Source organism: Phyllopteryx taeniolatus, chromosome 8, assembly GCF_024500385.1.
Source record: "Phyllopteryx taeniolatus isolate TA_2022b chromosome 8, UOR_Ptae_1.2, whole genome shotgun sequence".
In the NCBI taxonomy this organism is placed as follows: domain Eukaryota; kingdom Metazoa; phylum Chordata; class Actinopteri; order Syngnathiformes; family Syngnathidae; genus Phyllopteryx; species Phyllopteryx taeniolatus.
This window is the reverse complement of record NC_084509.1, coordinates 19,223,666-19,251,479: the sequence shown is the minus strand read 5'-3', so window position 1 is coordinate 19,251,479 and position 27,814 is coordinate 19,223,666. Positions and strand designations below refer to the sequence as shown.

General features: G+C 41.1%; 1 protein-coding gene across 1 annotated transcript in view; it reads right to left on the bottom strand.

Annotated features, from left to right (window-relative positions):
* The window catches only part of LOC133482364 (calsyntenin-2-like), a 269,784-nt gene that overhangs the window by 30,787 nt on the left and 211,183 nt on the right, over nucleotides 1–27,814 (bottom strand). Inside the window, exons 9-10 of the mRNA XM_061782425.1 lie at nucleotides 15,841–16,003; nucleotides 1,423–1,589 (exon numbers count right to left, since the gene is read on the bottom strand). Of these exons, the coding sequence (XP_061638409.1) occupies nucleotides 1,423–1,589; nucleotides 15,841–16,003 (330 nt within the window). The remainder of the gene's footprint in view (nucleotides 1–1,422; nucleotides 1,590–15,840; nucleotides 16,004–27,814) is intronic.

The following is a 27,814-nucleotide window of genomic DNA, read 5'->3' as shown; positions in this document are numbered from 1 at the left end:
ATCAATGTGTCTTAAGACACTTAAAAATTATTGCAGGCCATTATTTCACATTCATGCACAGTCCTTCATGAATCTCCTTAAGGAGGAACAAATTGCTTTGTGGGCTACCAACCCTAACCCTAACCCTCATGGCTGAAAGGAATCGGAAAAGCAACATACTTATTTGGCCTTTGAATTTAAAATGTTCAAAGGCCATGAGTAGTCCAGTATCGTAGTTCACATGGCTGACTTTTGAGCAGCAGGTTTTGGACACTGCCAAATTCACACTTCACATGAGATTGACCAGTGACCACACCAAATTTAGGTTAACTCGGACAGGCTCCCGCTCCAGTGATGAACATTAACAGGACATAGACACGATAAATGGAAGGTTGAATTTCTCTTGCCATGACACTGGGCAAAAATCATTGATAATTTCTAGGATGGTGTGCGAATTGCACCCAGCATACCTGAAATGTATAATTGAGACCATGTTTTCCTTTAAAATTCGAATTGTTCATGTTTTGACAACAAAGAGCTGTAAAAGTTTGAAAAACAGAGCAGAAAATAAACAGATACCAATATTTTTCTTTCGACCATGCGTCTTTTATCACTTAAAAAGATTGACTACTTCTTGAGAGAATGACCGTTGAGTTGAGGATGTTGACCAGTTGAGCACAGAAAATAAAACTCTACGGATTCAACATACTGGAACCAAACAGTATTGTCTTCATTTGTCATGGACTAAAACAGCAAATTGAGATCTACATGTTTTTTTGTCATAAACAAAGAAAAAAAAAACGTAAAAGAATGTTAACCCAGCAAATGGAAATATAGTTATGTTAGCTCTCCTCCATGCACACTTTAAACATAGTTATTTGTGGCCAATCTTTCTTGAAAGATGGTTTGCCGGTCTGCTAATTTTGGGTTCTTAGCAGCACCATGGGGCTCTTCACACTTTGCCATTCCCCTGTTATTTCCCCTTCCCACATTTTCTTTCTTGCCATGGTCCTCATATCTACTTCTGCAGCTGCATTTCCTTTCTTTTCACTCCTCTAGTCCTTCCTTTACTCTGTTATTTACCTCTCATGGTGCTGAGCCAGCCCTCTAACAGGCAAGCCGGATGACATCCTTAAGGAGCACACAGAATTATGGGAGATGGCAGCACAAAAAAGTAAAGAACCTCTCGAGATAATCTCCACTAGTCATCATTCTCACCTCCCAGGTTACGCTTGCTACATTTTATGAGTAGTGACAGAACTTTCGTTTCCCTCCCACTCTGAATTGCTTCGCCGGCGTGGCTACCGGTGGAGTCAAACAGCAAATCTCTCTATGCAATCCACGGCGACCAGGCAAGCAAACGAATGATTCATAGGAATCGAATAACTGAGAACAGGTTTTTGATTCCCAGCCCTACTGCAGTGTTACTGCCTGTATGTGTACCTTGATGCTCTTATCCAGGCTTTCAAGGGAGTTGATGTCCAGTCCTTCTTTGCAAGCCTGTAGACAGGAAATTACTTTTTGACTCTCAATCTTTCCTGGTCGGATTGTCAATCCAGATAAACTGCCTCTGAAGTACTGAGTAAACCTTGGCTTGGTCACCTCACCACCTACACATGGACACACAGACACATATAACAATACAGCCAATATTAAACACGTTAGTCATGGTTAATTTTCAGTTCTGAATGGTAACATTTCACAAGAAATGTTTTTTCTCTCTCTGTAAAACCACAGAAGCAACATTACCAGTATGTAATGCCATAAAATCATTATATTAGAACTGATACTGACCAGTCTTGAGTTTGGCAACTAAACCTAAAAGTGAGCCCACTTGTGTTCCCATCATGTAACTAAACCTTATAATAACATACAACACAGTCACACTGTGCCAGTTGTCTCATCCTGAGCCAGACTTAATCATATCTCAGTACTGTGACCTCATTTACATACATCATCATACATCAATAGGACATTGCATTATTGCAACTTTACTGACTTGGAGACTTTTTTTTTTATTACACTAGGTCGCAGTTATCATTAATAACTGGCATGAGCAACTGTACTGTGCCTCAGTTCACCTTTCAAGTGTGTCACTGAAGTAAACCTTGCTTGAGCACAATTGGGATTTTAGGGGCTTGAGCACAGTATTGATTGCCTAGTGTGAGTAGACCTGTAAAGTCGGTCCTTTAAACTCTGTAAAACGAAGACTGGAAAGATTGGTTCATAAATTTGTCAGGTTAAGAAAGCAAAGTCAAACATTTTAAACATAAGAGCCATGGAGGTTGCCAGTTTTTATGCAAGAAAGCCTAATGTGCAAAAAGGGCCAAATGGTGTCAGTGAGCTTTAGCTAACTCACTAGAGATGCCTCATTCTCCTTTCCCTACAGCAGAAATAGCTTCTCTCTCAGATTACAAGTTTATCAACTGAGTTGCCTTATTGATGAGATTATTCATGTGAGAGTTGAACTTGAAGTCTGAACTTTTAGAAGGCGAATAGTTGAAGATTCAAGGAAGATGATATTTGCAAAATCACCATTTAATTGCTCTAATCTACACAGACTGTCAAGTGGCAGAAAAAAACAACTTTCCATCTTGATTGCAGTGCTCAATGACTAATGATGTTGAGCCTTATGAAGAGTAATCAGGATAGTAAATTAAGCAATAATGGTAAACTGCAACTGGAGTTAGGGGAAGCCTCAGCCTCATTTCAGCATTCTTCCCTGCACTTTGTCAGAGAATGTCCAGCTTGACCCAGTTAACCCTATTTCCCAGTTAACAGTGCAGGCTCATGTATCACTGCTCAGAATGATGTATCAGTAAGCTCAAAAGCTCGGTCTGTGCAGGTGGAGACTGAAGACACAGCTGACCACCCCGAGAAACAATTGATCATACTCTTATTTTCCTGGTGGCACAAACTGTTTTACACCAAACGTTGCTATTCAACTGCTGGTATGGGATTCATATAGTGGGATGAGCTCCTTCATTGTCAATACAGCAGACAGTTGAGCTTTAGTTGAGTCTCCTCACTGTTCTAATGTAGTCTGTATTCTCCCATACTCAACCAACTAAATGTTCATGTGTTGTAGACCAGACCAAACGAAGTCTACCCATGATTTTTTTCCCCTTAATTAAAATTAGTATTTTTCCTTGGAATATTATATATTTTCTTAATTGATTACATTTTGACAAAAAGAAAATCAATGTCCCAAATTTTCATATAGTATTGTTAATGTATATTTGATTAAATTGCTTGGGATGAGGGGTTTCTGACCCAATTTTATAACAAGAAAATTTATTTTTCAGATTAGTCTTTCAAAACCCATGCATTGAACAGTTTGTATATATAAAAAAATATGCATAACTGCAAGTGGAAAGTGCTTTTTAGAGAACACTATTAAGGAACTGAGACGTAAAAATAAAAATTTGGGAGCCGAGGAGTATGGTAAAATAAAAACATTGAATGACTGAAAGTGAATCAATCAACTGTGTCTGTATTGAGGAAAAAAATAGAAGGAACATGACAAAGCTGCACTAATAAAAGTGGATAAAATGTAAAACCGGTGCCATTAAATGGACTGCACTTATATAGCGCCTTTATCACCTTTTTCGCCATCATCCCAGTGCCCAAAGCGCTTTACAAAGCCTCACATTCACCCACTCACACACACATTAATATACCAATGGGCGGCTGCTGCCCTGCCCTTTGGGAGCAAATTAGGGTTCAGTGTCTTGCCCAAGGACACTTCGACATGCGGGCAGTCGTAGCCGGGATTCGAATCAGTGACCCATTGGTCACTGGACAACACGCTCTACTTACTGATCCACAGCCGCCCAAACAAACAAAACAAAGCTACACCTCACCACACAATACAAACAGGCTTCCTGATTCTTTTTATCCTTTATGTACAACGAATATACATTTTAAAACTCCAGAGTTATTTTACACTTTTCCATCTCACTCCCAAACATCAGCACGAGCTTGTAGTAACATCAATCACATCTATTATATTTATTTATTTATTTTATTTGCTAGCCACCATGAAAAGGGCTTTGCGACCTGAGTTGAGGATTATTGGTCTACACCAGTGTTTACCGACCTTTATTGTGCCAAGGCAAATATTTTACATTTGAAAAATCTCATTGTACACCACCACAAAAATGTTACAGAAAGCTCATCCACAGATCAATTATGTACCTTCTGCTATCTGAAGGAAGAGCAAGTTCTGCCTGTAACTATGTGTCGCTGACAAAATACTTTTTGGAACTATTAAGTAAAATTGGATAATTTTTAATGGCATACCTGATGATCTCTCACGGCACTGGGAAACACTGCTCTAAACTATGCTACAAGGTGCCAGAATCATACTTAACTGTTGTATGTGATGATTGGCATGAGCGCTGCCAGGGATGTGGGGCTCCGTGATAAAACACTTGGGCTCCTCCACGACAATGCCGCAAATTGAAAATACAATCCTATTTTGTTAGACCTCTGTCAGATATGGGCCCTTAGAATTGTCATCACTCCCCCCCTCATATGGCACCCCTGCAGGTTGGCACGTTTGCAATAGAGTAGGCAATATTATAAAACAAATGGAGAAGTTGTTTTAAGATTGCAGTTAGCCAACCTTTTTTGTGCTCCCTATGAGAGCACAGTTATGAAATTCATACCTTTTCCCACCCTACCAAGATAACGATCCACTGTGTCCCTCCTTGAGAGATGCTATCAATGTAGGCCACAGACAAATGAAAGGATCGTGAGAATTACTGAGGTGCTGTGGAGCAGAAATGATACAAGTGAATATCTCACTTTACAGAGACAGTTATTTATGAGATGATAACTCGCTACGCCTGCTCTGCATCATCTTTTTGTTCACTGAACAGTTCGCTCAGCTTCATTTGTATCTTTTTTAAAGGCGTAGCTTCTAACCCTAACCCTAACCCTTCGGAAAAGGAGAAACGTAATCACAACTTCTGTCTTCTTGTAGGAAGGATAACATTACATTTATTTAAACTGGCAATAACTATCATCATCCTGCATGTTACCGTAAATATAGAAGCAGCAATGCAGACTGTGCTTCCGATGTTGATGAAACTCAAACACGGGCAACTCTTCCACAGGTTAAAGTTACAGGTAGCAATCACAGTGCAATGTACACGCAGTCGGTACATTCTCAGGGTACCCGGTTTCTTCCCACATTTCTAAAACATGCATATGCTATGTTACCGAGAAGGTTCCCCAGCTTTAATCCTTGCGATTTAAACAACGATGCGCCTTAAGGTTGGCATTTTCTGTTATTTTCTCATATTTAGATGTATTCTGCCTTACCTGACGTGTCAATGTGCTCTGCAGATACTCTAACAGTTTTCCGAGTGAGATGTGTGTGACTGAGTGTTTTTCACTTCAAGCTGTTTATTTGTCATAAATGTTTGTTGAAAGTACTTTCAACACAGCGTCACTGCCATTATCATTACCCTAAACATTAGTTCGCTAGCTTAATGCTAACATACGATAGGAAAAAAGCCATATGCGGGAGAACCAAAATTATCATCGTCGCGGTCATTATAAACCATCAAACAACTTACTTTAGCATCAACACATCAGCAAAACATACAAATGAACATCTAAAAATACAGTAAATGTTCTCGCTACTGAAAAGAGAAAAAAATACAACTGCTGGTTAGTTTCAGTTTTAGTTTAGTTTGGTGACTGTCTACTTCTTGACATCCTTTTTGTGGGCTCCACTTGTGTCAGACCATCAGGCTAAAGGCCTTTTCACACTGCACTTAGCAAGGTGTCTGAGACCCTCGACTTTCCCATTGATTGTGTGTGCGCTGTGGGGGCGCCAGCGCATTTTGACGTGACAGCGAGCATCAGGTCAATGCAGAGGGTGTCTGACACTCAGCGTCACGTGGTCAGATAGGAAAATGTTCTATTCTGGAGCGTTGACGTGGTGATGTCAAAAATCTCCAATGGGAGACAGGCTGGAGGAGTAATTTCTGAGTGCTTTTTTGGCTGCTTGTTCTGTAAACAGCAAGAGGGAAATGGAGGGTGCTCTAATATATGCGGTTTCTCTTTATCCCAAAATCTCTGTTTAGCCTGAAATATACCTCAAACCGCTTTTGGTAAAATTGTAGCTCACGAACAAGCATAAAGTCTCTGAGGTTCCATTACATTACAATGGGATGAACCCATATCTATTAGCATTTCCAAATATGGGATGGCCGCACCCTCTTGCCATTGACGTTGTGCTTTGACGTGGGGTCTTTCACACTAAACAAGTGCAGTGTGAAAAGGCCTTTAGGCTTGTACAACAGAAGGGGAAGCACAGTATGTGTGAATGATAAAAAAAAGTGGTGTATATGTGGGAAAAAAAGTTAAATTATGTATTTTTATTTTGTGGGTCCATCTTATTTACCGGTGCACTCATTAGATAAAATTTTACAGTAATGTATGACTGAATTGTCCCTTGGTGTGAATTCATTCATTCGTTAATTTTCCATACTGCTTCTCCTTACTAGGGTCGCGGACATGCTGGAGCCTATCCCAGCTACCTTCGGGCGAGAGACGGGGTACACCCTGAACCGGTCGCCAGCCAATCGCATATAAACAAACAACCATTTGCACTCACATTCACACCTGCGGGCAATTTAGAGTCTTCAATTAACCAACCATGCATGTTTTTGGGATGTGGGAGAAAACCAGAGTACCCAGAGAAAACCCACACAGGCACAGGGAGAACATGCAAACTCCACACAGGTAGGGCCGGATTTGAACCCGGGTCCTCAGAACTGTGAGGCGGATGTGCTAACTAGTCGCCCACCGTGCCGCCCCTTGGTGTGGATGTTCTTTGTCTATATGTTCCGTCATTGAGTGGCAACCAGTCGAGGTCCTGACACTTGCCTATAGTCACCTGGGAAAGGCTCCACCTCCCTAGTGACCCTGAACAGGATAAGCAGTAGAAAATGTATTGATGGATGGTTGGATAGATTTGATTATTCACTTTTCTAACCTGGCAGATGTGCATTGTATTGCAAGTTCCTGCTCAAAAGGTTCAGGGACAAAAGCTACTAACACCCATTCACGCTAATGCTGCTATATACTGTAATGTATGATGCCAGTATATCAGTATAAATCAGTGAGCCACGCTCAGTGATCAATGCCATTCATTTTCATCAGTTGACAAAAATAATTTATTGCAGGCCATTATTTCACATTTACATTCATGCACAACTGATGCTTATTCTCAGCTGCTAATGGTGGGATGATACAGATTTAATTACCATCTTACTGAAAGGCAACAGTCTTGTGACACTAAGCTCAAAGTTTCATAGCATAAATATCAGGAATGTGTTCATTCTCAATTACATTTACTTGCTGTGGTCATGACAGAGCCTATTTGCATTAAACAATGCTGAGTGGCCAGTTAACGGTTATGAGCCATGAAATTACATCAAGGAATATAATTAAAATGTCACTGCTGCATGGAACCAAGCTTGTTTTGAACTGACATTTTCTTTGTGGGTTTTTTTTGCACCCATCACTTGTCTTATCAGGCTTTCCTGTCTGAACTATTGACATTACCATATACCATTCCAATTTGACCATTTTCAATTTTGTGAACTTTTTGTTATATGAATTGTGCAAAATGAGAAAATTCTATATAAAATATAATTAAAAAGAAACTGTTCAGGCGGCACGGTGGACGACTGGTTAGAGCGTCAGCCTCACAGTTCTGAGGACCCGGGTTCAATCCGCGGCCCCGCCTGTGTGGAGTTTGCATGTTCTCCCCGTGCCTGTGTGGGTTTTCTCCGGGCACTCCGGTTTCCTCCCACATCCCAAAAACATGCATTAATTGGAGACTCTAAATTGCCCGTAGGCATGACTGTGAGTGCGAATGGTTGTTTGTTTCTATGTGCCCTGCGATTGGCTGGCAACCAGTTCAGGGTGTACCCCGCCTCCTGCCCGATGACAGCTGGGATAGGCTCCAGCACGCCCGCGACCCTAGTGAGGAGAAGCGGCTCAGAAAATGGATGGATGGATGGAAGAAACTGTTCAACCTCCAGAGATTGTGAGCCAACATCAGTGAACTCTGAGCTCCCAAATGTCCTTCTGCAACAACGGACTCAAATTCCCACAGACTCACGCCAAAATGTTATAGAAACCTTTGGCAGCACAGTTTCAGCCCTATTTTTCTCCTCCTTGTATGTGCAATGGCCAGGTGTCTGAAAATATTTGTCCATATATTATGTATTTCCATTGCTTGAGGGGTACATTTCATTTTGTGATGATAATGTACTAAGATCTGAAGCTACAAGACTTAAGGCCTCTTTATACTCCCGTGGCCGACAACGCCCGCATTGCATCACATGACCGACGAATTGGCCCACATGGCCCCTCTGCGTCGCTTGACGCGCACACGGCAAAAATTGTTGCTACGCATAGAATACCGCGGAGATCATCTCTCGTGATTGGTCCGTTTTAGTCACATGCTGTGATGATGTAATCAGCGTTCCTCCTGGTTCCACATAGCACCTACACCGCCGCCTTCTCGATCGATTTTGCAGCATAATTAAACGTATCATCTGGTCATCTTGGTCCATTTGTTCTAGCAGACTGTTCCACGGTCGCCATTGTTCTTCCTTTGTTCCTTGTTACGAAAATTAGGAACGCCTAACGGAAATGGCCAAAAAATGCCGAGGAAACTGCCAGACCGGCCATAGCGACACCCCCGACTTGGAGGAGAACTGCAGTACATTTTCAAACCTGCGCACCTTGGTTGCACTCGAGTATAAAGGCAAACTGTGTGCGGGATAGCCGCAGTGACGTCAGCGCGGTCGCCGTCCACGCAAGTATAAAGAAGCTTTTAGGCACTGGCTGAGTTTATCCCTTTCAGAGAGTGGGCCATCAACAGAGCGCTTTGAAAAGGCAGTGGCTAATGGCTTTGGTTAAGATTTCAGTCTTGCTTTACAACTACTTAGTGAGGCTTAACCCCGAACAAGAGAAGCAGAAATAGGCTCTGCACTCCCTTTTCCATTCTTTTAATCCTTCTTCAGGCTTGCAGTTTTCAATCAACGAATTTGAAGGGGAAGATGAAGAGAGTAGCGTCACTGCTGCAGATAAACGTAATAGAGGAATGACCTGCACATGCACAAAACTCATCTTCAATCTTTTATTTGAGACAAATAATCACTGAGAGGCCTCATTTGGCCCATCAAATAAACTGTACTTTGTGAAAAAAAGTCCCGTTTATTGTACCCTGGTGCAATTAGTGTCAGCTACTGTATCTGTTAAAAGGACAGTTTAATTGTATGACTTTATTCAGATTGGTCAAATCATTTGTCAAAGACAATCTAAGTGTCATTTGTAATTGAATTGTTCATTCAGCACCAAAGAACATGCGCCACACTTATTGTTCCCTTAGTAATGATGTTCCAAAAATATTAGATGTCTTGGTCCTGGCTCTGATATGAAAGAGGTATTAAAGCAGCATAATGCCACAATTAATACCAATTTTACTGTGACTCTGATTTTAATCTTTCACAATTGCTTCCCATTTAGCCACTGACAAGACTGATAGTACTGAACGTGTAAGTATACAGTTACAAGAAAATGTGAACCCTTTCATCTGCATTAATTGGTCATAAAATGTAATCTAATTTGCATCTAAGTCACAACAATAGACAAACACAACCTGTTGAATCTAATACCACACAAACAACTGTATGTATTCATGTTTTTATTGTTGACACCAGGTTAACATTCAAAGTGCAGGGTGGCGAATGTATGTGAACCTATAAACTTCTCCAAGAGCTAATCGGACTCAGGAGTCAACTACTTAGAGTCCAATCAAAGTGACAAGATTGTCGGTGCTGGTTAATGCTACCCTGTCCTATGAAAAACACACACCAATTTTGAATGTTCTGTTCTGCACTGTATTTCAGTGTTCGGCATTTACATTTGAACTAGCTTTTACACAAAGGAGCTCCCAGAATACCTCCAATTAAGAAATGATAACTTGCATAAAGCTGCAAAGGGTAACAAAAGTATTTCTAAAAGCCTTTATGTTCGTCACAAGAACTTGAAGTTGGCTATAAATGGAAAAGGTTCGGCACTGTCATTACTCTCCTTAGGAGTGGCCGTCACTGCAAGAGCACAGTGCAGAATCCTCGATGAAGTGAAGAATAATTCTCTGAAACATGCTGACATGTATGTTGACAGATGTACGATCAGTAAAACCTTAGACAACAATGAATGGAGTACACCACGGACCAAGCCACTCCTGTCACCCTCCCCAAAAAAGTTATTATTAGAGGTTCGCAGCTTGTAAAAGAACACCTGGATGTTGTGTGGACAGATACTGTGAATCCAAAGTTGCGTTTTTGGGGGAGGAACACACAATGCTATGTGTCATAAATGCACAGATCACCACCACCACAAAACGTCATTCCGAATGTAAAGTATGGTTGAGGAGGCATCATGGTTTTGGCACTGCTTTGCTGCCTCGACAGAAAAATGAATTTCCAAGTTTATCAAGGCATTTTAAAGGAGAACTTGAGACCATGTCTGCCAATTGAAACTTAACAGAAGATGGTTGCAGTGTTTATATTTTGGGCGAATGTAAACTGAACTTCGTATTTCAGCCTGATGAACGTTATTGTGAACCCGCTCATTCTCGCGTCTGTGAACAGTTTTGGAATGGCAGTGCATTTTCCTCCAAGAGTGCCAAGTTTCGTTAGGGACTTCCAGAAGAAACCCCGGCTAAACACTCTGTAATGAGCCTTCATATGTCAGGGGATAAATGCCTTAGTTGGCAACCCCCCACTCCCTCTGCCTTCACACATGATACGCTGTCCTCCTATTATAATGTATACAGTCATAGATTGAAGATTGAAAAGTGACTTAAAAAAAGATAGTGTTTCACGTTGTTTGCACGTTGAGGATTGCACTTTGAGGTACTGTACATCCTTCGTTTCCTACCTCAGCCTGGTTCCTACCTCAGATTGTGTTTGTTTTTGCACATTAACAACTATAGTCCTGTTTTTGTTTTAAATCCTCATTCAAAAAAATACCATTAAAGCAAGAAATGTTCCCCCATGTTTTGAGACTGTGTGGAGAATGCTGCAGCTGGCTACTTGTGTGGACTGACTGGGTAGCAAAAATGGGGGAATGCCAGTATTCTGATGGTAAGACACATTGAAAAAAAACAACAGCAGCTAGGAACTAGTTCATTTTTGGAATGGTGGCTTTAGTTCAACATTTTCAATTAAGAACTATTAACTGAGGTAGTTCATTTTAAAGGTGCAATATTTTACCTAATAAACTTTTTCTAGTATTTGGGAGGTAATATTGGCTCTATGGTGCCTCAGTAAACATGAATTATTAATTAAAATCGTCCACACATTCCAGAGTTCCAGACATTTTTCTGCCGAGGAAATCGGGTCATTCAAATTTCTCAAGCTTCGCCTACCTCTCTACTCCCGAGCCAGCAATGTCAACATAACAAACACGTGCTCTCACAAGTGGCTCTTTTACATGGAAGCAACCAATCAGAGAAAAGGGAGCCAAATATGTACAAAGCGGATACAAAACTGGGTCAAAGAGGGAAGTAGCTGTCAGAGGGGCCTTTTCTCACACTCGTATGAATAAAAAACCAAGGTGTTTTTTTTTAAAATGAAATTGACACTATTAAGTTAGAGAGTCATTCTATGGAGGTCTAAATAGCCAAAATATGGGAACTTTAAAATTAGTCAACTGAACTTTGAAGTAGTTCATGTAGAAAATAAACTTTCCCAACTGTGGATGGTTGATGGACAAGGACACAAAGGACAGAAATACTATAATTTCTCATGTATAATGTGCATTCCCCCCCCCACACAAAATTGTCAAAAGTCAATAGTGCACATGATACATAGGTGAAGGGGAAAATGAAAAAAAACGTTCACATTTTATAAATGTATGCCGCCATCAAGAGGTTATGAAAAAGCTGTAAACTTTCATTCCAATATGCCACCGCCACCTAGAGATTATGAGAAAGCTGTAGCCTACACTTTCATTCCAATATCACAGGGGTACGTATGACTGGGAAATTTCTCAGTTTGAAGAGAAAAATGGTAATAACAAAGCCACACTATTGAAGCCCTTAAGCCCTTGAAGCGCTTATCCTCACTCGGGTCGCGGGCGTGTTGGAGCCTATCCCAGCTATCTTCCGGCGAGAGGCGGGGTACACCCTGAACTGGTCGCCAGCCAATCGCAGGGCACATATAAAAAACAACCATTCACACTCACATTCACATTCACACCTAAGGACAATTTACAGTCTTCAATCAACCTACCATGCATTTTTTCGGATGTGGGAGGAAACCGGAGTGCCCGGAGAAAACCCATGCAGGCAAGGGGAGAACATGCAAACTCCACACAGGCGGGGCCGGAATTTGAACCCCGGTCACCAGAACTGTGAGGCAGATGTGCTAACCAGTCACTTACCGTACCCTTCCTTTTTAGCTACATCAAAGGATGTCTTTTGAAATGAATAAATCAGCATCCATTACTTCTGATTCAATGTTGAGACCATCAACACCTGATCAACTGCTTCCTTTCGTCCATTACTGACATCAGATTTAATATGTTGCAGGTTATACCAATTTTTGGATTTGCCTGTGGCTGTGCCTGCTCTGTAGTGGCACTTTGGCTCTAAGTAGGACACTTTCCTTACTTTTCATTGAGGTTACAGTCTGTCCTGTTTTTAACTTTACACTGGCAGTAAGGGCAGGGCTATCATGGACATTGTGCTTCTTTTTATTTAGTGTCCCGGTTGGATGTATCCCTTCTCCTGTATTAGTTTCTCTGTCACTGTTCTGTCCATTGTCATTGTCAATGTTTTGTTCAATGACTGGGCTACCTGTCGCGCTGTTTAAAATATTTGTGTTTTTATCCTGTGCAGTTTCTGTTGCCGTGTTTTGTACATTATTTTCATTGCTAGCTTCACGGTGGACATCATCTTGTACAGTTTGAACATGTTTGTGTGCCTTATAAAGACTTGAATGATGCACTCAAGGATGGATAAGGAAGGTCACAATGATGCCTCCATGTATGGCAAAAACAACAGCTCCATCTGACCAGTAACGAACATTGGTCTCTTCCACTGTGTAGTCCGCTTGAATGTAATAGACTTGATCACCCGCCTCATATTTTTCATCTGAGCTGCTTATGCAGTGCCCTCCTTAACCTATCTGAACATTCATCTTCTGTGAAAGCCTTTCTGGAGGCATGTAGAACCGGATATGTGTTCTCCTACCTTAGCGCTCGATGTGGTACCTTCCAGTTCATGGTGATATCAATTAGTACAGAGGGAAGGTTAGGATTTCAACCGAATATCAATTGATGTGGGCAATAACCATGAATACTGTGCAGACAGTTTTGAGCCTTAAGAGCTCAATCTAGGGCAGTCTACCAGTCACATCCATTGTCCCATTTCACTCTAAGAATTATATCTGTGAAAACCTGATTGTGTCTCTCCAACAGTCCATTGCTCCACTGTTGTTCTTACCTGTGTTGAACTTCTCCGCCATGTCCCTGAATTGCTTGTTGTTGAATTCTCCTCTGTTCTTGCTAAAGAGATGCCGCCGAGGTCCATGAACAACTATCAATGTGTGAATGAAGGAGTTGACTATTTCAGAGGACTTCTTTATTTTCACTATACTTTCTGCACTGAAGCGGGTGAACTGGTCAATAATATGTAGATACCAAACATTTGGCTCCAGCTCGTGCAGGTCCACTGCCACCTTTTCATTTGACTCCGTGGCTAGGCGAATGAACAGCTCGCTTTCGCTTAGTTTTGCTGTATCTCTGACATATGTCTCAGTTAAGTACTATCTGTTGCAGAATAGTGCGGAGGTCCTTTGTCTTTGTTTCCTCAGTGTTGAATGACCTTGTGCAGCCTGTTTGCTGATGAATGGCCAAATTTCTTGTGAAGCTTGAGCAGGATTTTGTACTTTTAATCTTGGGACACATTTTGTCTTACCAACAGGACCTCTTCTTCGGCTGTTGCTGTAAGTACATATTTGTCTCTTACGACCACACAGTAGTGTCCTGAGCTAGCGAACTCCAGGGATACATTAAGAAGAATTTCATCGTCAGGCATGGGGTCATGTGTCAACAATGTGACGTTAACTTCATCCACACTTTCGTCTTCAATTCATCTTATGTGTTCGTTCTTCTTGTGGGGCAGTCCTTGGCCCACTAGAATGTGCTTGGACACACAGCACATCTCGACCGCTTCCCAAACTTATCAAATGGATTAGTGCCAGGAAGCGTGTAATCTGTTGACCAATTTTGAACACCATGTTCTATTTTATTTTAATTTCTCGTTGATCTGTGACGAAAGTTGTGTCCTGATTCAACTGTATTACCTTTGACGTGCCTGAAGTTTTTGCTCCCAAAATCTGTTTCATTGCGGACGTCATTGATGCAAAATGTAACTGTGCATGCAGTAAATGCAAGCTGTCTGGTTTTCTCTTAGAGACAGACTGTCCGTAACAGATTAAAGGCTAACACGGCATCGGGTAGCGTCATGTCATAGGTTTCAACCGGTTGCTGCTCAAAGTTGATGATGTAATCGAAATGAAATGAAGCTGTCTTTCGTTATACGGTCAAAATGGGACTTCACTTCGTATGTACTTCATTTTTACAAACACATCATCCAGTTTTGCTAATACAGTAATGTGTCCATACTGTTGTCTTTGTCCAGGTCATCTATGGGAATCCCCATGATGATTTTGCTGGTTCTTCCTTCCATGTCCGAAGCCAAAGCAAGCACCTGCTTTTTCTTGTCCAATTTGGTGATTCATTTCAACATTTTAAATTCATTTTTCCAACAATGGTTTGGTAACATCAAACTTTGGCAGTACTTTGTAGTTAGCAGCCATCATCTAACACTCTTTTGCTACCAATGTGACTTCTATTTAGTAAATACAGTGTTTATATCTTTTTCAAATACATTTATTCAGCGAACTTGCCAACAACTTGTTTCCCTTCCGCCATCACCAAGTCACACACCCCTTTTGCACACTGGACATGTCATAACTTCCTGTCTGTGGAAGATACAATGGATAAATGCAATAAAGTAAATGATTTTAACAATTTTAACAGGCTCAACCAGTTATTAAATCCAGAGGTTCATATACATTTTGTCCCTTGCACTGCGACATTTGCATGTTTTCAGTCAAAACATAAAAGCTATTTGTATTAGTAAGTGTTGAAAGTGTTTGTCTATTGTAACTTAAATGATCAGATCACATTTTATGACCAATTCAGGCAGAAATTGAGGTAATACCAGAGGGTTCATATGCTTTTTTTTTTTTTTAACTGTAAATAAGAAGTACATATTTAGTGGTTTTGTTAGTTATCTTTCTTATAGGTTCCTCTATAGTTTATAACTTTTAAGTACTGAACATTTAAGCCGATGTGGCAAATACACATTATCAGCATGAGGAATTATGGAGTTTTAAACTGACAGAGGTGGTTGGAAGCAAACCCATCCGTCCATCTATCTGTCAATGCAGTTTCTACACTGTTTGTCCTCATTAGCGTTGCAGGTGTGCTGAAGCTTATCCCAGATGACTTTGGGTGAGAGGCCGGGTACATACACCTTGGACTGGTTGACAGCCAATCCTGGGCAAGAAGCCAAGTCAACAAAATAAAACTAATTGAAATATGCATGGGCTGACCATTCTAGCAAAGTTTCTAGAAACACTGCTCACAACTCTGATCAGACTTTTGATATGGTTTGCAACGAAAGACATGCTATTCTCCTTACAAATCATGGAACAATCCAAATGAAGCTGAAGCAATTCGGATCACCTTGCCAGCAGGCACCGACTGTGAGCTGCACGTCAATCTGTGATGGGTGAATGGGCCAGTCGTCAGTCACCAGGTAGGGGTCATACGTCACTCCATCCACATAGAGTGTCACCGCTGGAAACTCTACATTGATGACGTAGTAATGCCATTCCTTGTCGCAGATCTGGCAGAGAGCGAGAGAGAAAGAAGACATTATACTGTAAGTGGATGTCATGGATGTCAGTCACACTCGACACTGTGTTTCAACCTTATACAAACAGACTAAGTAAGTGTAATGGTAGCCAAATTAGTGGCTAGCATGCCTGAGTCATAAAGTTCTGTGGTTCACGGTCCAAATCTTGGGTCTGTCCTTTCTTGTGTGGAGTTTGCTTAGACTTCCTACCACATTTCCAAACATGCATGTTTGATTAATTGAAGATTCTAAGTTGTCCATAGGTGTGAATGTGATTGTGAATGTTTGTTTGAATACTGTATAAGTGCCCTGCATTTGGCTGGCGACCAATTAAGAGTGTACCTGCCTCTTGGCCAAAATCAGTTAGGATAGGCTACAGCGCACCTGCAACACTAATGAGTACAAGGATGGATGGAATTAAGTGTAGACTTAATTCCAGAGAAGCTTTTCAAAACAATTTCGCAACCTGATGTCCACTACTCTTTTTATTCATGTTAAGCTAAATTGGAGACATATACCCCAGCGTAACAGTAGCGGGCCCACACTTGGAGTAATGTGATGAAAAGATGATGCTAATGGCAATACATTAGCGTTTGATCCTCTTTTGAGGACACCTTGACTGTGCCACTCATCAGCATGCTTAGCCATGTAATTGATTGCACAAGCACCCTCATGCCTGTTGTTAATATTTTGCATAATTTCTCTTTCTGTTTCGCCACAGTAGTGCCAATGCTTATGGAGCTCTGCTTCACCTTTTCCTCTTGGCAGCTCTTATTCAATGTGGGTCAGCCTCTCAACACTTGGCCATGGGAGACCTTACTCTGTGCTCATGCAAGTACAATAGATGTGAGTTCTAATCAATGGAGTTGTTTTTGGTTGTGTGAGGTACAACATTGAACTTGGTGTGATCGCTTGCCACTGCTGCTTGACACAGAACATCAATATCTGGAGTTAGTGCTGAGAATCAATGTAGGATCATGAAGGGATCAAGATCAGTAACATTGAGACTTTTTTTTTTATTTGGTGGTTCAACACAGGGTCACACCTTCCGTTTCTGTAGTCGCTTTAACACTGGCTTCCTGGTAAATTGGTGCATCAAAGGCATAACAGTAGAGCCGGTGTTTATTTGTCTGTCTCTTCTCGACAGAACTCATCAAAGCGGAACATTGCAGTGTCCGAAATGTGCATTCACACAGGCGTAAAGAGATTATTAAATTAGCGGTGGTAATTGCTTTCAAAGCAGAGAGCCGTGGGCAGTGAATCTCGGGTGTTAAACTTCACACTCTGCCAGTTAGGCCTCTGATACTACATCGGAAGACAGTAAATTTGTGGGGTGTACTTTAACCCCTATCCTGCATCAGACACTTCCACACATCAAGCTGATAAAAAAAGTGAAAAAACAAAATGCCAAAGCGATTGGCTGGCGACCGATTCATGGTGTACCCCGCCTCCCGCCCGAAGATGGCTGGGATAGGCTCCAGCACACCCGCGACCCTAGTAAGGATAAGCCGTAAAGAAAATGAATGGATTAATTTGGAGTCAGCACACAACTCCCATTTAAGGTGCCTCTGATTAACACCAAATAATGTTCAGATCTTTTAGTAGGCTGTTGCTGACATTTTTTTCTTTCTAGCAGAAGCTTATGTTTTGTGCTAATACTGATGACTATTTCAAACTGTTCTGAATTCTCTCCACCTTGTCTTAGGTCACAGTTTCTAGCTAAAGAAAAAAGCCCCAAAGCATGATACTTCCACCACTGTACTGCAGGTATTGTGTTCTTTTGGTAATGAGCAGTGTTTGTAGCTTTTTTTAAATTTATTTTTATTTTTTTTTAACCTGTCTTGTTCAGCTGCATGGCCTTGCAGACTGGTGGATTTGTATGCTTTTTCTGCTGGGAGAGTTTTGCTGTGCAGCAGGGGAGTTTGTAATAAACCTCTGCTTATTTTTTATTTTTTTAATTATCCATCCATCCATTCTCAAAACCGCTTATCCTGTCAGCCTATCCCAGCTGACATTGGGTGAAAGGCGGACTACACCCTGAATTGGTCGTTTTTTAAATTATTCTGATATTTATTGAAAATGTAGCCGGACAGAACGGACAAGGAGAATAAGGTTGCGAACCACAGCAGAACAATAGTTATACATTTTAGATATTTGACAACAGTCAAATTGTGTTCTTATTTGTGGGGGGACCCTCCGAGGACATGCAACAACAAACCAATAGAACAAGATGAGAGAGGACAGAAAAGGACAGGAAAAGGACAGGATGGGGGAAATGAGCAAGGCAGTGCTACTGATGAGTGGTGCGGTGGGATGCTTTTTATACTGTCTAAACACCTGTAAGAACCTGTGAGTTGATATCGTAATATAACCTGTGTTGTTATTAGTGGTCCCAGCACAAGCAATTAAAGCCTATAGTGTGTGTTATGAACTTATGAGTAAATGAACACCATATCACATGCATGTTAGTCAACTGGTGTATGGAGTTGCTGAGCCTATTACGATGGTTACCAGGTCCCCGACTGTCAACCATTATCCCTGTACCGTGATCGTGTGTGGTGGGGTGTCTTGCATTAAAATTGGGGAGACTAGTGGGGGTGAGGCAATGATGACCCGCAATCGTCACTCCCACCCAGGCCAACCAACTCCCCAAAGGTTGTGCGAAAGTATTTAGTGCATTAAAAATCTGCGATGGAAGGGCATGGCAGGGCAGAGAGCAGGCGGAAGTGCCGGGACACCTGCCCGAGTGTCCTTCCCAGCCTGACACTGCCCCCCACTGACCGGTGTATGATGCATTAAAACTGGAGGACGGCAGGGCAGAGAAGGCGAGCGACCAGACCGGAGACCAGCACAGATGTGTACCCCGCCCGGCGTCCGCCTCATCATGCCTCGTGCCAGTCCCCCAGGGGACCCTGAATGAGATGCGAATGTGACCAATGTGGGAAATATGTACAGTGCGAATAATAAAAATGTGCAGTGTGTGAAGTAAGAGCCTAGACTCCTGCAGCCCCGGCCCAACCGGCTGGCAGATAGAGAAAAGGGTGGCAGCCCTTCCCCACCCTACAGCTAATCCCCTCACCACCAATGACCATCCCCCAGAAACCAGAACAGGGCACCGAAGGTGAGGCCGACCACGGCGGCGCGCCACAGGAAAGAGGACGACCCAGGACCGGGGCACAGCAGCACTGCCCCCAGTCCACCACCCGGAGACGCGGACGTTGCAGCAGGGACCGAGCGCAGCTTCCGAGAATGTCATTGAGAATGTATTTCTGCATATTTGTGCCAAGTGATCATTGTCAGTAGACGCTGAGAGGTCTTTTTCCGATTTTGGGATGTGTAAGTGTTTTGAATTAGTACTTGAGATTAATGTGTATACTTTTGAAAGGATTTTTTTGTTTTGTGGGAGTAGTTCCACTATTTTCTGTTCAAAAACAGGTAGTTCTAAAGTATTCACATGCGTTGAGAATCTTTTTAGGATTGCTGTTCTTACTTTATCATATTGAAAGAAGTTACCACCTCTAATTTGAAATTCTTGGAATAAGTTTTTACATGACATGAATGCATTATTGTTGAATAAGTGATGTACGGGGTCAATTCCACTTTGTTCCCATGTGCTGCAGTAAGTTTATTTTTTATTTTATTTGATCTTTTGTGAATCTCAAAATCGGGATTGAGCCAGATTGGGGAGCAATGATACGGTGCTGACTGAGATTGTGTGGTTTCTCGAATTTTCCACCAAGCCGATAAACTGGCTGCAATAATTAGATTATTTAAACAATTCTGGCGTTTGCAACTTGTGCTGATAAATGGGAGGTCTAAAAGTTTGGTGCTACTGCAGTATATCTGTTCTAGTTCCAGCCAAGATCGTTGTTCAACATTTGGATGTAACCATTTAATGAGGTACTGTATTTGACTAGCTGAAGAATAGTGTTTGAAGTTGAGTGCGTCAAGTCCCCCTTCTGTTTTACCTTTCTGAAGGGTAGATAGGCTGCTTCTATTTTTCTTGTTTTTAGAGGAAACATTTTAAATGGCAGAGTCTAGCATTTGGAACCATTTCAACGTGGGTTTGAATGGGATCATTGAAAATAAATAATTTGAGGTAACATTTTCATTTTTACCGTAGCTATGCACCCTAAAAGTGAGAGAGGGAGGCTATTCCATAGTTTTAAATCATCACAATTTTTTTTCCAGTAAAGATACCTGATTTTGATTATTTAACTCTGCTGCAGTTTTGCTGAGATATTAATGCCTAGATATTTGATATTCCCTGTCGGAATAGGAAAGTTTGGATTTTGGCCCGCAGGATTCCATGAGTTAGTCGTTATAGGGAGTATTGTTGATTTTGACCAATTGATAGAATATTCTGATTATTGCGAAAATGTTTGAACTGATGACTAGGGTTCTTGTAAATAAAGAAGGATATCATCTGCTTAAAGATTGATTTTTTGTTCTGACACAGGAGTGCTGATACCTTTAATACTAGTGTTCTGCCGTATCGCTATTGTCAGTGGTTTGATAAATAGTGCGAATAGCAAGCAGGGGTGAAGGTGGGCATCCTTGTCTAGCACCTCTTTGTAAAGTGAAACTTTGTGATGTGACCCCATTTGTGGTGACAGTTGCTTTGGGTGAGTTGTATAACGTTGCAATCCACTGAACATATGAAGCACTGAAGCCAAATTGGTGAAGTACTGCAAAAAGAAAAGACCAGTTAACGTCGTTGAAAGCTTTTTCTCCGTTTAGTGACGAGACAATTGTTTTTAGATTAATACGCTGAGACATACTTATTACGTTTATAAGTCGCCTGACACTGTTTAATAAAACCTGTTTGTTCACAATGTATTATCGACTGGATAATTTCTTCTACTCTGTTGGCTAAAGCCTTAGAAATGATTATGATGTCCGTATTAATTAGAGACAGTTGTCGGTAATTACCTGGATGAGAGGGGTCTTTCCCTGGTTTCAGTAGTAGTTTTATCGTGGCTGTGTTTATATGGTTTCTAATTAGTAGGCCTTTATCTTTTATCTCTGTCTCTTTTCTGAAAAAATAGTGGTTCTAGTATAGATCAGAAATGTTCATAAAACTGTGGAAAATCCATCGTTCCCTGAAGCTCTACCTGTAATCATTCCATTCCTTCCTTTTAAATATATCAAATTCTGGATCTTTCAGTCGAGAAGTATTAAAGAACCAGGTTGCGAAGGTATCATGTTTGATTCAAGTTTGAGGCAGAGAGAAATTGGAGCATGATCGCTGATTATTATTGGATGTATTTTGAAATTACTGTTTTGAGCAGCTGAGTTATTTGTAAGAAAGTAGTCAATTCTAGAGAAGGAGCGTTGAAATGAAGAAAAGGAGCTTTTTGTACGATTTTCTTTATCCTCCATATGTTGGCGAGTCCAAAATTATGCATATATTCATCAAATATTCGGGAAGACTGTGATTGTTATTTGTTGTATTTGAGCGGTCTATGGTTGGATTAAGTGCGATATTAAAGTCACCACCTGCGTTGTATAATAACTGTTGAATTAGCTGACAAATTGGTCAGCTGTGAACAACGCTGGATCGTCAATATTAGGGGCATCTACATTAACTGTATGATTTGTTAAATATAGTTGAATGAAAAATTATGTATCGGCCTTGTGGGTCAAATATTGTGCCATTTAGTGTAAAGAGTAGTCTATTATGAATTAGTATTGAGACTCCTCTTCGTCTGCTGTTATAGATAGCTGAAAAGGTCTGACTGAAATTTAAACTGGAAAGGTAATTTTCATCTGACTTTGACAAATGGGTTTCTTGTTTGAAAAAGAGAGATGTTTTTAATATTGAAATGTAATCTATAATGTTAATTCTTTTTGCCTGTGAATGAATGCCATTTACATTCAATGAAACAAAAGTTATGCTTGACATCTTAATGATAAATGTACAGTTGGGAATGAATGTGGGACAATATGTGTGAGTGTATTGTCTATAAGTGTGTGAGAAAGATGGATAATGCTCAAAAATATTATATATCTAATCGGAACTTTCTTACTGTGTCACTGGTAATATGAAGTTATGTTTAGAGGTATTATGTATTGAGGTATTGAACGTATTGCATATGAGTTCATGCAAACGGAAAACAAGGGAATATATCCCGAGTTATACATACAAACACAAGTAGCATGCAAATACTGTACATACTGTATGTGTGCAGTGGCGGGAGGAAGAGGGAGGTGAGCATTCGGTAAGTGGGGGATAGGAGGGTGCCTTAAAGAAGGGAAATGGAAGTACCATAGAGAAACATAAGTAAGAAGAAAACAAGGGCAATGTCCCATGTCAATGAGTGGAGGGTACAATAGGATGTGCGTGATTCCATTTTTTTCCCCTAAAGAAATTATTACACAGTTTTCTACACTATGTACTCTAGTAAACTTGGAAGGAATACTCATATATTCTTTATTAGAGGGTACAAGAGTTTGCGTCACTCATTGATTTTGTGTGCAAACTGGTCATTCATCCCAAACTGTGTACCCTTCAGCTCCCGTCCTTTCGACTTTACGAAGACTTTGTGCTGGAAGAGTTCAAATTTTGCGATGATTGGACGGGGATGATTCCCTGCTTGAGGTCCTACTCGTCTGTGTACTCAGTGGAAGGTAATGTTGGCAAGTGTCTCCTTCGGGATTTTCAGCGCTGTTGACAATAAATGTTTTACTTGGGCCTCTGGATTATCAGGTGTACTCTCAGAAATGCCTGAAAAAACGAGGTTATCCCGCATGCTTCTTGTCCAGCATTGCTACATTGATTTTCTTGTTTTCTTTCTTGAAAACTTTTACCTCCGTTGTCATCGCTTTCCTTGCTCAATGAAGTTTGGCATTGTCTTCCTTCAGCTCTTTGACTTGGTCGTGCGTAAACTCCAAGCTGTTTTGAACTCCTTAATCTCCTGGTGAAATAGATCGAGAAGTGATAGCTTCTTGTCAATGCAGGAGAGGACTTGAATGTGGGCGTCGGGTGACTTGGGTAGCAGATCTTCAGTGCTAGTGGACGAGTTAACCTTCCGTCTTTTCAGAGGGTTGCTGCGGTCGTCAGGGAGGGATCCACTATCTTACATGACGAAGAGATTGAATGTTTCGTTGATGTAATCTTCGAGTGGCTCCACAATATTATCTTTGCATGAGCAGGGATTGGAAAAAAAGTAATCAATAATAATCAGCCCCGCAAAATGAGGAAAAAAAGTGGATGAGGAGGAAATAAGGTCTCGGGGTTGCTTATCTGAATTTACAGTGTAGCTGCCAAATTTCGTCTGGCAAATCTCATTGTCTCTCGCGGTGTCAGAGCATGTCGGACCTATCAGCCAGAATGCATCATTCATGTGTTGTGTTTGTATCAAACGTAGCTTTTGGAATAATGGCCAAAATGCCCAACTTTGGTTTCATCAGACCATAACACATTTTCCTACATGCATTGCATTTGGTAGATTTTGTGGGGGATAAAGGGTCTTCATTAACATTAAGTAGTTTAAGTACAATTTCAGATCTGATTTCAAAAACTAAACATTTTTGAGCCACATTAAAATAATACCCACTTATTATAAATATTTGCACCAAGAAGACCGTTAATAAATGTCATAGTGCCATCTACTGTAGTCCAGTTGACGAAACAAAAGCTCAGAATTTTGGGAGCGATAAAAGGCTTACGTGAACTGGTGCACTTGCAGGCATGTAGATGGCACAAGTTACGTTCAAACTTAGAAACTTTGTTATACGCTAGTCTGTTTCCAGTAGATGATATCAAAGTCTGCAACAAAAATTCAGAGTAGCTGAAAGCCATATCAGATTTACAAAGGCAATGAATCACTATGTGAGTGTGCCTTTAGTGTCAGCAAATCACAAAAGCAGATTCCAGTAGGATGCTTTTGCTCTAATAACATACTACTCACCAGCAGTTGTTGAAGTGCAACTGAGCAGCATTACTTGTCAGCAAAAAAATCTTCAAAGCAAAATTTGGTGTTCAGTAGTGAATCTCTGGATCATATTTCTTTTGAGCGCAAAAACTTCCGTATTCCCTGATTACTTCCCTGTGTCTCTGCCTGATGCATATTGACTGACAGAAAGGGTGAAGGAAATAAACAATCCCGCTTCAAAGGAGAGAGATGACTGGTAACAACCAGAGGACAAACCAAAGAGAGAAAGAGAGAGTGAGAGGACAAAAGCTTTTTCATCATCTCTCGGGGGACTTGGGGGCGAGAAGAAAACAGAATTGCTATCTGACCACCTTCATCTCACTCTTTCGTTTATCTGCTCACCTTTCCTCTATGCTTGTCTCCCTATTAGAACCTGACTGTGAGAGCGGTTGCCCCATATCCTTTGGAGTTCAAAGTCTATCTGCACCCATCCCACGAACTTAAGAGGACAGATGAAGAGGGGAGATAGAAGAAAAAGACATGAAAAGGTGGTGGCCAGAGAGATGACGGAGATGGATAGAGGTTAGAGTGCAGATGAAAAAAAATGAGGGAAGAAAAGTGGTGGGTAAAATTATGAGAAGAAATAACTTTTCCAAGATATTGGGAAGGCACCTGAAAAAGAAACATGAAGATAATTTACAAGACACAATATACTGTGTACTGTATCCTCAAATGGTCGCTCTGCTCTAATAGAGGCCGTGAATCCAATTAACCTCTCACCTGAGGACCTGCCCATTAGTTATTGTCCATCAAGCTTTTGGAACCAACATGGCTCCTCCATAGTCAGCACTTCATATTCATTTTTGTGAAAAACTAAATTTCAGACAGAAGTAGGCAGAATAGTCTTCAGTATGCCTTTCAAGGTTATATTGATGATATCAAACTGACTCAAGAAAAAATTGCAAAACAAATATACTATTTGAGGAAGCTAAGGTGTACAGATTACAGAGCATGAATGAATCCCTACACTGCCTGACGATCGGCAAAACATTATGAGCAACATTCTGTAAAGCGAGGTTGAGTCCAGTCTCTATTTACTATTGCATTCATTGAAAAACAAAAGGCAACAGTCCTACACAAACATTGCACGAGCACACATCTTAACAGGATAAACTTGCGAGTGCCATTGATTGTAAATAGCTTCATGCTAGGATTTTGTATCAATTACCACTTATATTAACGAGCTAACAACTTTTACAGATAGTAACATTGCTTACTTTGGAACAGAAAAAAGGTGAGCCAAATTAGATTTTTAAGGGATTGAACTGATTATGTCGATGCCACACAGCTTTTATACGGAATCTTACCATAATTTCTCATGTATAATGTGCACCCCCCCCCAAATTTTTTTTTTTATAGTGTGCATTATACATGGGTATAGGGGCAAATGAAAAAAACTTTCACATTTTATATATGTACACTGCCATCTAGTGGTTATGAAAAAGCTGTACACTTTCGTTCCAAAATGCCACCGCCACCTAGTGGTTATAAAAAAGTGTAGCCTACATCCATTTCTGAGCCGCTTCTCCTCACTAGGGTCGCGGGCGTGCTGAAGCCTATCCCAGCTGTCATCGGGCAGGAGGCGGGGTACACCCTGAACTGGTTGCCAGCCAATCGCAGGGCACATAGAAACAAACAACCATTCGTACTCACAGTCATGCCTACGGGCAATTTAGAATCTCCAATTAACGCATGTTTTTGGGATGTGGGAGGAAACCGGAGTGCCCGGAGAAAACCCACGCAGGCACGGGGAGAACATGCAAACTCCACACAGTCGGGGCGGGGGATTGAACCCGGGTCCTCAGATGTGAAATCGTATATATATATGGTTGTTTGTTTGTATGTGCCCTGCGATTGGCTGGCAACCAGTTCAGGGTGTACACCGCCTCCTGCCCGATGACAGCTCGGATAGGCTCCAGCACGCCTGCGACCCTAGTGAGGAGAAGCGGCTCAGAAATTGGATGGATGGATATATATATATATATAAAATATTTTTCTTTTTGATTTTGACATGGGGGTGGCGAGCGACACACACACAGGGCGAGAGAGAAGATGAAGAAAATTAGGAAAAAATGATTTGACTGGAGAAATTCACGGGAGAGTAGAGCAATTGAGTCTGATTAAGAGAGATTGATGGGCAGTGGACACAAGGTGACTTTAAAGTGGCAAGGAGGTGGGGTGTGGAAAACAGTGAGAAAGTTATTGGAAATGCAAAGTGAAACATGAACACAATAATACACCTTTTGTCAACCTTTGAGTGGTTGTGATCATGAAAACTTTGTCCCCTCACCAGTAATCCCATTGGTAAGACTTCAACATTGTTCTCATTAAAGATAGCTTTTCCCATTCATTTTTATACTCTTGAGAAAAAAAAAACACCAAAATGTTCTACATCCTCTGTTTCAACATGCAAACCATTATCAGGCCAATTATTTTCAAGACCCAAAATTGTCAGTGTGCAAGGATATAATTATGAAAATAGAAAAAACAATTAAATGAGAGATAGCACAGCAGCCATTTCAGTTTTTTCTCTGCCTGTGTGTTTCTGTCAGGGAGATATACTTGAAGGGGACGACAAATTACTGGCTTGTAAAAGTGACTAATTAGTGTAGCAATTATAGAGCCGCTCAAAGCTGTGACAGGACTCAACAGCCAAATGACCTCTCCACAAGCTCAGAATTGCTAATTCACATCAACAAACCTACAATTTGCAAACCACAATCACATCCATAGGGCATTCTCTGCCATAGAATGGGATAATAGTGTATAGTCAATGTTTACCTCGTATTTCTAATAACTTGGAAATTGGGCCATGTTTATAAAGTTTAACTTGCTCAAAACTGTGCGGCCAAATTTCACCCCTATAACCTTTGACTTTAACAGATTTTTTTTGGTGGAAAACATCAAAGTCCAAAAAATGTCCAACAAAATGGACAACGGATGCATAAGGGCTGGACTACAATTAATTCATGTAAACCCCCTAAATTCAGTTGAAACAGTGCTGTCCGTATCGAGATGTGGTGTGTGCTGTTTCTACTCCTCGGGGTCAGGAAAGCCTAAGGCATGGAGTTCAATGCCTGGATGATGTTATCCATCCATCCATTTTCTGAGCCGCTTCTCCTCACTAGGGTCGTGGGCGTGCTGGAGCCTATCCCAGCTGTCATCGGGCAGGAGGCGGGGTACACCCTGAACTGGTTGCCAGCCAATCGCAGGTCACATACAAACAAACAACCATTCGCACTCACAGTCACACCTACGGGCAATTTAGAGTCTCCAATTAATGCATGTTTTTGGGATGTGGGAAGAAACCGGAGTGCCCGGAGAAAACCCACGCAGGCACGGGGAGAACATGCAAACTCCACACAGGCGGGGCCAGGGATTGAACTCGGGTCCTCAGAACTGTGAGGCTGACGCTCTAACCAGTCGGCCATACTGTAGCTGGTTAGAAGATATTGACTTTCTGCAGAGTCCCTATGGCATGTGCTCAAAAACGAAGGCACTGATTGGGCTGAAGAGGAAATCTGTGTATCGCCGATCGAATGCTATTCCTACAGTTCCTGGATGTCTGTCACAACTAATTTAAAATTTAATTTGTCGAACTGAATCTGAAATGATCAAACTAAATGTGAAAACATGTAATTTGAATTTTCATTGCAGATAAAATAATCTTACACTCACTTTCAAGTTTATTGGACTTCAGTTCCAAAATAATAAATTCAATTACAAATTATACTATTCAGAATAAGTTTTTAAATGCAATGTTTCAAATTAAACTAAACAAATTCAGATTATATTTTTCAAATTCTGTTTTTTAATGCAATTAGTCAAGTGTAGAAATTCAAATACACATATAAACGGTTCAAAT